Below are 12061 nucleotides of genomic sequence, written 5' to 3'. Positions count from 1 at the left end.
GAGGAGGGAAACCAACTTCACTCGCCTTGGAGGATTTTTACGCAGATTTTACGCATACCATTTGACAGACTGGATGCACTATCCTCGCAATTTATTGATTTGTTGACATCGTGACACGGTTTCTATGGCGTGTGGGAGCTGAAGTAAACTTAGCTCATCAAAATGAGTATCCACATCACTTGTGGATTTGCTTGAGAAATCGCTTCTTTGACCGCGCTTCGTCACGAATGTGTTGAGCAACTGCACGGGAGACAGACGCTCTCTTCGTGCAGGATTGGATTGAAGTGAATTTCAACATTAAGTTCCGTCCACTAAAAGTTTTTGCTCATTGCGATGCATCCGTGAGAGTTTCCCCCTTCCGAATTGCTGTCGTTCGGAGCAGGGGGGACCTTTGATGGATTTTTTATGCGGGACCCGCTAGGATGGACGTGGTAGATGAAACTGAAGCTCTACAGAGATTTTTTGAAGGTGAGACGTATCGCTCTTGAAACGGTTACGTTAGATTTGTAATGCAAGTTCAACACGTTTAACCGACTTCTATATAAAAACACAACGAGTGAGTGATGACTCACTCTACCTGTCTGTGTTTGTAACTCACTGCAATAGTCATTCAATTTAATGTGAAACACGCCTTTGTTATCCATCCTTTTTAACCCCCCCCCCCAAAAAAAATGCAAGCCAGCTGGAGGGTTAAAAGGTGCAGCTGTAAAAGTGCTAGTGATGGGTAGCAGATCAAGTTTAACTCTCGGGGGGGTTGACGGATGGAAGCTGTAGGAATTCAAGTTAAGAAGATAGATGGAGTGTTTTGCAAAGGCAAAGTTTGGGACATGGCCAATGTCATTTCATGCAGTTAGGATTGTATAATTGCATAACGTTGCCCAGAAAGCCGATAGTAATACTGTGTCTCCTAAAACTGGGTTAAAAAAAAAAAAAAAGTATACATATATGACATCGACAAACTGGTGTTTGTAAATCCTTTGTTTGCTTTTCATTAGTTTTTTTCCTGCCATGTTGAGCGTCGTAGCACTGCTTTGATTTGAATTCATCCCAGAAGTGACTTGGACTCACTTTCTCATAACAAAGGACATACATCACAAGGCGAGAGCTTGACATTCACTCACACCTATTTGACTCATTCACAACACTTCTCGGATAGCCAACATGTCTCAGAATTTACGCTCACTAATTAGACATTGTCAATGTCAAGTGTCTTACAGAAGTCAAGTGCGCACTCTGTGGTGTTATGGATAATCAATTATCTGTGCAAGTACTTAACACTTGGTTATAGTGTACACACAGTGCTAATTTATATACAGAGCCACCCTGGACTGTCAGAGGTTCCATGCCATTTTGACAGGAATTTAGTGTGTTTACATTCTTGCTTTGGGAGTAAGAGAGATGTTCTCTCTCTGGCTTTATGTCAGACACACTCACTTGCACTAAAATGTCAGCTTGGCCATGAAAAGTAAATACTTGTTTTTGATGCTTTGTGCCGCACTGCGTCAGATGTTGCCTTTGAGGGGACTGCTAATGATTTTTAAGATAAAGACGGTAAACTTGCAAGCCCTCGATATCTTTCTCAGATTGGGCAAAAGGGAATTGAATTGCGTAAATGCTAAGAATCAAGCATAATGACGTTCGTTGACCCAAAAAATAAAAAATATTTTTTTTAAAAAGTGTTTCAATGGCAGGTGATGGCATCGCTAATGTAATGATGTCGTAGGTTCTAACCATGTCATCTCTATGCAGTTCACAGCCACTAGGGTACATGTTTGTGTTGTACCTAGCGAATCCAGTCTCATTACCTTTATCTAAATATATACAATATGTTTTTATTTACCTTTCCTTCTTGTCAAACAACATAACTGAATGGAGCACTCAAATGCACGACACCGAAGATTCAAATCAAAGTCCTTTGTTCACAAAAAGCTGCTCGATACCGGCTTTTTGTCGTATCAAGTAAATGGCTTTGGACCAAAAACGGGAAGTAGACCTACCAAAACAAAACTAGCAACAATGCTAAACATAGCACCATCCACATGACACCTTGTGATCATCTCCGACTATCACGGAAACCGTTGTTGCGCCACTTTAAATTTAACTTCAGGGTGTCCCAAAGGTTACTATACACTTCCTTTCATTTCACTGCAGGTATAATTCGGACAGATGTGATGTCATCAGCGTTTGACAGCTTAGGATTGGCAGTTTTTGTAAGCATATCATTCATTGCCTTGCCCATGACTCGCCAATTGACAATGGAGCAGCATTGCAAACTTGCCACCCGGCAAGAAATTTTTCTGTCCCCCATTTGAGAAGCTTTATGGCTCTCACACTGCTCCATCACACAATACAATTTAGGCTTCAGGTTGTCTTCATTTGAAGCCTTTGACCAACCTCAACTACTAAGTATCTGCTGAATCAAGCTTTGGTTGATGCTGAGTTCCAGTGCAGCTCATCTTTGCGCAAATGCATCTTTGCGCAGTTCCAGTGCAGAACTCATCTTTGCGCAAATGCCCGCTCAAAAAGTTTGCTGCTTTCATCAGTGGCAGCAGTAGCAGGCCTTCGAGAACAAATTATGTTGCGAGAGCTTGCCATGGATACATAAATTGTACCATGTGTTGAAGCAGTGTGACAGCCATGGAGCTTCTCAAACTGACACTCAACTGCAGCGGAGGACATAAAAACTGCTCACCATGCGACAATTTTGCAATGCTGCTCTAATATCAGTTGGTGAGCAATGGACAAGGGAATGATATGCTTAGAAAAACTGTAAAACCTAAGTTGTCGAATGCTGATGGGCCTCATGTGTATCCGAATGGTACCTGAAACAAAACAGAAAACAAGGAAGTGTAATAGTGGCTTCCACAAGCATACGTTTGACTGATTGCTTCACAGGGTGGTTGGTAAACTTTGAGTGGGAATTGATCTCTTAATTTTATTTGAAAGACAGCTATCTAAAACACGACACTAGTAGAGGTCCCATCATGTTTAACCATTTAGTGTCAAAATTGATTCAAGATGCACCAGGGAAGCCAAACATTAGCATTTGACTTTCATTTTAGATGATTGTACAGTTATTGTTTTTGCTGTCCTTTATTCAGGAACGCTCGCACACATCACAGTGATGGATATCACTCATAAATTATGTTTTAATAGGATTACCGAAATATGTATAGATCACACTAATGCACAGCTTGCATTCCTACCATAGCCTTTGTGGTTGTTCAAACACAATGAGGTGAGACTGGTGTGTTTCTCCTCAGCAGACTCCATTAGAGTAACAGTGAGCAGACAGGGTGAGGAGGTGAGACAGAGCAGACTCACAGTGGTGAGAGACTCGCCCGTTGGGAGAAAGCCAACCAAATCTCCATTGCCCCCCACCCCACCACCACCAACACCATAACTTGACCTCCTCATCTCTGACTCACTTAGACAATAAACAGTTGCTCACACGCACAAGCACTCACAAAGGTTAGTGACATTTTTTTGCTGCTGTGTTAACGTAACCATCACGTAACCATCCCCCCTAAGGCAAATGAACAGTTGATTGAACCATAACATCAGCATTTGTGTTTTGTGCAAGGCTTTTCTAGCAGCAGTACACGGTCCTTTGAGCTCAAACATATGCTGTGTGTTAAAATCTCCGCTGTAATCAAGATATCAAGCACAGCTACATTAAAGCAACTTGTCACTCCAGTACAGTCCAGTTGCAATACTGGGTTTAGCGGAGTGGACACATACCAAATTTTTAACATCTTAACCAATTTGTTAAATTTGAAACACCCCACACATGGCGAGGAAAAAGAAATCTGCATGTTTGTGCTTACTGCTCCGAGTGTACTCGAGATGACCAACACAGCGCAACATGCACAAAACAATATCTCCCCTGACAATCCCAAGTCTCCTCCCCCAAAATACAAGTCTGTCATAGTACCAAGAATGACCCGTGAGAAGCAGCAAAGTGCCACAGAATATCCAGGCAGCCGAAAAATCAAAAGAAAGAGTAGCAGCAGTAGAAGACATGGAAGAAGCGAGGCTAACTGTTAGCTTAGCATCGTTAGCCCTGACCTTTTTCCGCAGTTCGGGGTGGGGGGGGGGGGGGGGAATCATTAATAACACACCCCACACCAATGCTCAAATTCAGCCCGATATGTCAATATGTATTTAGGAAGATAATGGTTCAAAATGGACAAGGAATATGTAGCATCTTCCGCTACAAAGCCTATAGTCCACTTTCACTGTTGAACTGAATAAAATGCATGACTAACCCATGTCTTTGCTGCCATCATTAGAGGAATCTGCCCATTAGAATTATATGTAGAGCAGTGCTTTCAAGGAACTTAAAAATATTTTTTAAACACTCACTTTTATTGTTCGTGCCTATCCTTTGTTCTGCCAGCTAATTTGTCCATTCATCGAACCATTTTCTGTAACGTACCGCTTATCCTGTTCCAGGTCCCAGGGAGCTGGAGCCAACCTCGGGCAGAAGGCACACGGCGCAGGCTGCCAGTCAATCACAGGGCCAGCCAGCAAATTACTATGATCTGTTATTAGATGCATTTTCGACACACTTGTCAAAGAGTTCTTACAACAGTAAAATAGGAAATTATACCAAACCCCAAGCTTGTATTCCATTTCATTTGGACATCCAAGTCCAAGTCCTGCCTCATCATGGCAGACATTTTGATATAAAACCCCACATATTTTTGCATAATATCCAAGCGCTGCAGATATCTTATGTATCTTCAAGACATTTAAAAATAAAACCACATTTTTTAAATAGATACTTAGCACTGAGAATACCCGAGGCTGAATACGTTTTGATTGGAATTACTGTATATTTAATTGGACAGCAGTAGTTGGCTGTAGGACTGAAGGTTTCGAGACTCCTGCAAGTAAAAAGAAGTATTAGGACTAGTTGTTGGACAGATCCTTGTCTGCTCTCAGAGCATTGTTCAGAACAACCAGACTACTAAGGGGGGCTAGACCTGTGAGCACCCCCATCCCTTGTCTTCATTATTTGTGTGAATTGTTTCTTTTATGGCAGCACGGTGCTTGCGTAGGTTTTCTTCGGTAACTCCGGCTTCTTTCCACATTACAAAAACACGCATGTTAGGTTCATTGGGCACGCTAAATTGTGCTTCGGTGTAAATGTGAGTATGAATGGTTGTTTGTCCATATATGCAACCAATCCAGGGTGTGCCCCTCCTCTCGGCTAAAGTCAGCTGCGATAGGCTGCAGCTCACCCTTCTAGAGAGGACAAAGGTGGTGGAACAACTTGTGGAGTGAGCGGCACAGTGCTCGGCGGCAAGTCCAACAAAGTGGGCAAGCAACCATGCTCAAAAATGAAATACATGTCATTGATTTCAAATATAGAATGCTTTGTATTGCAGCAGATGCATATTTATGTGCATGCACGTGACCTGTGCTGTCTTCTGCATTGACAATTTATTTACTTATTTTTTTTAATACTGTTGTTCATGTTACTCTTTGATGGGTCGCTACATATAATTATGCCACTCATAAGCAATATTTGCTCAGATAGGCACCACCCAGTGCAATTAATAGTGGTGTCAAAACATAGGTGATAAAAGGAGCAAAGAGGCACATCAAAGGCAGGCCAAAAAGTGGGGGGGCTGTGCCCCCCAGTGCCCCCCTGCTTCCGCCACCTCTGAGTCAAGATAATCGAAATAGAAACCGGATGGATGGTTCAGCTATATGGTATCATGCTTATTGCATGAAAAGCTACAACAGGGTGGAAATTGAGAGATTAGGGGTAGAAAAATCATTCTTAATGTAGCAGATGTGATAGTTGTTTGTGTGATAGTTGCAAGTAAGACACAAACATCATGGCGTGGCGAGCACAATCAGTAAGCCGCACTTCCGTTATGTCTTCATCCATCCATCCATCCATCCATCCGGAAACATGTATGTGTTTGAATGAAACATTTGAGAGCAAAAAAAAAAAAAAAAAAAAAAACATTCTCTCAACAACTTTCTCGAGGTACAGATAGTGTTTCACTTTAGGCCAACTGATGGACTAAGTGTCTAAGCAGCACTGACATCTGGAGTGGTGCATACATCACAGTCTTTCGCTTTATCTCCTTGGGAAAAAAATTGCAGTTCATTACTCATGTCTCTATATCAGAATTCCTATTAAGGCCCACTGTACTCCCAACAAGCTAGTGAATCATGGTTCCAGAAGGCTATTTTGGAAATGCTGCTTGAAAGCCATATTCATTCGCCAGCAATCTCTGATTTACAGCTTTGAAGGTGATTTGCTTTGAGAGGAATGTATTGTTTGAGAGCAGCCAGGCGTGAGGTGCTCACATGTGCATATGACTTCTCATTGTCGTGCCTCACCTTCATCATCAGTGCCAGTAGTCATCCTCAACCAATGTGTGTATGTGAGTTTTAATCAGTCATAACCACAACCGCAACTTTATTGACTTTATTCTGTTTTATTTTATTTTTTTAATCATCTATAATGTTACTTAGTTTTATAGTAGTTTTGTGAGGTTTTTGTTTGTTTGTTTGTTTTACCTGTGTGTTATAAATGAATTGTGCTCTGTAAAATGAAGGTGGATTGGACTGGATTGGAACTGTGGAGATGACAGATTTACAACTGCTCGAGTTTAACATGCAAAATGGTGACGATCAAAGGCTAGGTTCCACTCTACTCCATCGGCTGCATCTGTTTGGGACTTGCCCCACTTGACGCTAATGCAAGTGGACTGTAACAGTGGAAATTTTTGGATCCTCACTAAAACATAATGGGATCCTTTTTGGCAAATGTGCCACCGCTTTGTTTAGTCTGTGAACAAACAAACAACAAGTACTGATCAGAACAATACTGTGTTAGCAGAAGTGGAAAACAATTCCTGGAACTGCAGTTTTATCCAAATCCGCAGCAAAATTTTATGTTTGTTCCTTGACCCCTGGCTCATTTGTTTACGAGTTGTCGTGTAATCCTCTAACTAACAGTGATGAAAACAACCTCCTTTGCTGAGGTAAAGAGGGGAAAAAAGTTTCTATCCAAGAAGTCGGCATTAAAAACAGCAATAGTTTCTGTATTTTCAGAATGTTCTCAATGTGAAACCAGATATCCCCTTTCTGGTCTTTTTATCTTAAGCATCTTTCTCTTTGGTTCCCCTCATTTTTCTCTCTTTTGTCTTTCTGCAGCCATTTGCTTTAACCCCCAAACTCGACGTCTCATTTCTTTCTTTCTTTTAAAGCTGGCTGCGTGTCGCGCTCCCAGCCTTGTCACTTCTCTAATCTTCTGAGCCAGGTCCAGCAGTGCGACCAGTGCTTGTGAGCGACGAGGGCTGTGTGTGGTAGCCTGGTACAGCCCTTTCTCATGACTGGGGAATAATCCTCATTATAACACCCCCAAGCCATTCACACGCACACACACACACACACACACACGCACACACGCACACAATATGTTTTGCACGTAGACATGCACGCGCAGCCTCACACATACACACTTGTTGAGCTGATCTGTGACTCTCGGGTCTGCAGGAGAAGGTCGTCCAGTGCCATTAGTGAAACATGTGAAAATTCGAGTGGAATTGTTCTCGTCTTTCTTTAAGGTGTTTTCATCTCAAGGACATCAACATGCTTTGGCTACGTGCAGGTACTCTAATTGATTTAGTGCTCCCCACACAATGAGGGGCTTTCTCTTCTGCAGCATGTGTATAAAATGTATAGAATCCTTAGGCTGTACGGCAGAAACGTTTTCTGTAACTTGGATGTATTTCCTCACACCTTTCCTTTTTCTATCAATGTCTGAATGTGGGTCCACACTTTGTGTTCTTCTGCAATGAGAATTTTGATCTGTCTTCACCTGCGTTATTTATGATAACTCATTACAGAACCAATTTGCTATCCTTGAACAAACGTGTATCCTTTAGACTCGTAGAAGATGATTAGCCTACACTTTCAGGGGAAAATAAATCCATAATGGCTTGTTATTGGGGCAGTGCCCACAAAGGTATGACTTCGTACCTTTTGACACCTGTGCTTACTTTATTTGTCCCTGGACAAGGTATTACTAGTTATCTTGGACAAGAGGATATTGTACCTTGGGAGACAGGAATGGTCTCGTGTGTGTCTCATGACAAAGTCGCAATCTGTTAAACGACATGACCCAGTCTTTGATTGCTGTTATAAACACTTGCAGTAGTTTAGTGTCCATAAGAGACACACACAATCCGCGTGTGTGTGTGTGTGTGTGTGTGTGTGTGTGTGTGTGTGTGTGTGTGTTACATTGAAATAGACTTAGATACTAACTGTGGAAGTCTTAAAGTATTAAGCCATATGCATGCATTCAAAGGTAAGATTTTTTTCCTTTTGCTGGATGAACATAATTAGAATATACATTGGAACCTCTAAGGTCAAACACAATTTGATCTGGAATGCTTTTACTTTCAAAAAATAAATGTCCATAGGAAAACTGAAAATAGTCAAACTGTCACCACATTAATCATTTGTTAACTGTAGTCACCGAGAACTTGAATAAAATGCTTTAATGTTGATAACAAGTGACAATGTGTATGGTGACGCTGGACAAAAGTATTAGGACACCACCACTGTCTCACTTGTACGTCTACAGTTGACTGAGTATATTCTTCTTGTCTTCATTTTTTTCTTTTCTTAACACCTTTTGTTGAGGCTGCTCCCTCTTTCAGAAAATGTTTCACAAAAGCCAAAAAGAAAACAAAAGTGAATCCTTTGACACTCGCTGAACTGAACTCTCATGAAGTGTGGTGAGGTCCTGTACATATCCTCCCCCCTTGTGACGTCGTAAGTGCCAGCAGTTGGAACTGGGATTTTTGCGTGACTTCAGGGAGTATTTTACACAGGTCACATTCATTTACATTAATTTTACATTCACATTTGGTCAAATTCAGAATTGTACGACCTCAGGGACATTGTCCTTTAGCGCTTCGACAGTATATTGTACCAAAAGAGGAAGGGAACTTGTACTGTATGTGCACCTGCGATCTAATTGACTCTTGCGCACACGTTTTTCTTTGCGTGCATTTCAGATTAATGTTCTGCTGACAGCCTGGCTTTGAAAAAACTACCATAACACACACACACACATCCATATACAGTACATAATCACACACACACACACACACACACACACACACACACACACACACTCCCAATCTCTGAAAAGAGCAGTCTGTACTGAAGTGAGTCTGACAATGATTTCACTGTTCCTTGTTGGACACAGCTGGACTGAGCACAAGTAAACTTGCACAGCCCATTGCATCTTTTCAGCTCTGTTGATTGAGCGATGGAGGTGGAAACTGTTTAATTTGTGTCTGTATAAGACTGCAAAATATTGCTTAATTGTTGGAAGACATTCAAAAAAAGGGCAGGATCAATCAACTCAAATCAATGTTTCCCAACATTTAGGAGCCAAGACGTTTTACGATAAAAAAAAATCACGGCACATCATCGAACAAAAAGGTCAGAAAAGTATATACTGTATAATATAATAATGATGATATCATCTTAATTTACTCAAAAATGACTATCACAGCTTTCAAGATGGAAGCGTACCATGACTATTCTGTTAATAGCAACAGGTGGCTACACAGGTTAATTCTACCTTCTGCCATCTAGTGGAAGAGCATTTCATTGTTCTCCCTGTCACTACACGTCACTGGCATAGATAGCTGAACAAAGATAGGCTCATTCATTCATTTTCCATACCGCTTCTCCTCACTAGGGTTGTGGGTATGCTGGAGCCTATCCCAGGTAACTGCTAGCAGGAGGCGGGGGACACCCTGAACTGGTTGCCAGCAAATCGCAGGGCACAAATGAACAAACAACCATTCACACTCACATTCACACCTACGGGTAATTTAGAGTCTCCAATTCATGCATGTTTTGGGGATGTGGGAGGACACCGGAGTGCCCGGAGAAAACCCACCCAGGCACGGAGAGAACATGCAAACTCCACACAGGCGGGGCCGAGGATTGAACCCCGGTCCTCAGAACTGTGAGGCAGACGCTCTAACCAGTCGGTCACCGTGCCGCAGTTACGTGGTCTATTTCTGTATTTAACACATACATAAGTCGCACCGTATAATTGGGCGCAGGCATGGTAAAACATATGCTAGCTTAAAACATACGTTAGCATGCATGCACGCTAAAACAATGTTTTTAAAAAGGCAGCGGGAGCAAAACTGAGTGAGGTTGTACTTTATTGAAGTATTTAACAATGTCCTCGTGTTATTTTTTGATCAATCCTCATCCACAAATCCATCAAAGTCCTCATCTTCTGGATTTTTTGGGCAGCTTGTTCAACAGAATTCTAGCGGGTGAGAAGATGCCTGAGGAATGGAGGAAACTTGTGCTGGTGCCCATTTTTAAGATGATATGATGTGCAGAGCTGTGGGAAGTGTAGAGGAATGAAGTTGATGAGCCACACAATTAAGTTATAGAAAAGAGGCTAGACAGAAGTGAGTATTCATGAGCCACAGTATGGTTTCATGCCTAGAAAAAGTACCAGAGATGCATTTTTTGCCTTGAGGATGTTGATGGAAAATTACAGAGAAGGTCGGAAGGAGCTACAGTGTGCCTTTGTAGATCTAGAGAAAGCCTATGACAGAGTACCTAGAGAGGAACTGTGGTACTGCATGCGGAAGTCTGGAATGGCAGAGAAGTATGTTAGAAGAATACAGGACATGTACGAGGGCAGCAGAACAGTGGTGAGGTGTGCTCTAGGTGTGACAGAGGAATTTAAGGTGTAGGTGGGACTGCATCAGGGATCAGCCCTGAGCCCCTTCCTGTTTGGCTGGATAGGCTGACAGATGAGGTTAGACTGGTATCCCCGTGGACCATGATGTCCGCAAATGACATTGTGATCTGCAGTGAAAGCTTGGAGCAGGTGGAGGAACAGTTAGAAAGGTGGAGGCATTCACTGGAAAGGAGAGGAATGAAGATTAGCCAAAGTGAGACGGAATATATCTGCATGAATGAGAGAGGTGGAGGGGGAAGAGTGAGGCTACAGGGAGAATAGATAGCGAGGGTGGAGGACTTTAAATACTTAGGGTCAACAGTGAAGAAGTGGGTACAAGCAGGTTGGAACAGGTGGAGGAAGGGTTCAGGTGTGTTAGAAGAGTCTCGGCTAGGATGAAGGGCGACGTTTATAAGACAGTGCTGAGGCCAGCCATGATGTACGAATTAGAGACTGGCACTGAAGAGACAACAGGAAGCAGAGCTGGAGGTGGCGGAAATGAAGATGTTGAGGTTCACTATAGGAGTGACCAGGTCGGATAGGATTAGAAATGAGCTCATCAGAGGGATGGATAAAAGGATAAAAGGAGGATAAAAGGTGGCCAATGTTAGATGTTTTGGAGACAAACTTAGAAAGAGCAGACTTCGATGGTTTGGACACGTCCAGAAGAGAGAGATTGAGTATATTGGTAGAAGGATGATGAAGATGGAGCCGCCAAGCAAGAGAGCTGGAGGAAGACCAAAGAGAAGGTTGATGGATGTCGTGAGGGAAGACATGAGGGCAGTTGGTGCTAGGGAGGAGGATGCAGGAGATAGGCTTACATGGAAAAGAATGACGTGCTGTGGCGACCCCTAAAGGGACAAGCCCAAAGGAAAAGAAGACTTCTTCTGTTGTATTTTAAGTGTTTTAAGATGTCAACATTTAATCACTACTGACAAAGTTCTTAAAGCAGAAGTTCAAAAAAAAAAAAAAAAAAAAAAAGGAAAATATCATTGTCTTCAAAAAATGCTTGTTGTGTTTCTTTTGTGTGAGGACTGCACACAAATCATGAACAGTAAAGATACGTAGCACTGATTCTAATGTTAACATAACACAAATGGTTTTCCTTGCCTGGTCCACCCAAATAACACAGCACAAGTATTTGATCCAGGCTTACCATGGCTAAGGCAGATATATAATACAGAGTAAAGTATAGTGTAGTGTAGTTTAGTATAGTATATAGTATTGAGGGTATGAGCTGCCTCCCTCTGACAACAACCTAAAAAAAATTACACAACTGTGCTATTCATTAGCTAAGTA

The 12061-nt window shown here is 42.0% G+C and overlaps 1 protein-coding gene across 4 annotated transcripts in view; it reads left to right on the top strand.

The window, feature by feature from the left end:
* The window catches only part of myrf (myelin regulatory factor), a 31603-nt gene continuing 19542 nt past the window's right edge, over nucleotides 1-12061 (top strand). For 3 of the 4 annotated variants that reach the window (XM_061676934.1, XM_061676936.1, XM_061676933.1), the window contains exon 1: nucleotides 1-468. In XM_061676934.1, the coding sequence (XP_061532918.1) occupies nucleotides 423-468 (46 nt within the window). In that variant the 5' untranslated portion in view covers nucleotides 1-422. Of the gene's footprint in view, nucleotides 469-7510; nucleotides 7640-12061 lie in introns of those variants that run through there. The other variant, XM_061676935.1, reaches the window with a different exon arrangement.

Source organism: Phycodurus eques, chromosome 5 (genome assembly GCF_024500275.1).
Source record: "Phycodurus eques isolate BA_2022a chromosome 5, UOR_Pequ_1.1, whole genome shotgun sequence".
NCBI lineage: Eukaryota > Metazoa > Chordata > Actinopteri > Syngnathiformes > Syngnathidae > Phycodurus > Phycodurus eques.
The sequence above is the reverse complement of the archived record's forward strand: the minus strand, read 5'-3'. Positions and strand labels throughout refer to the sequence as shown.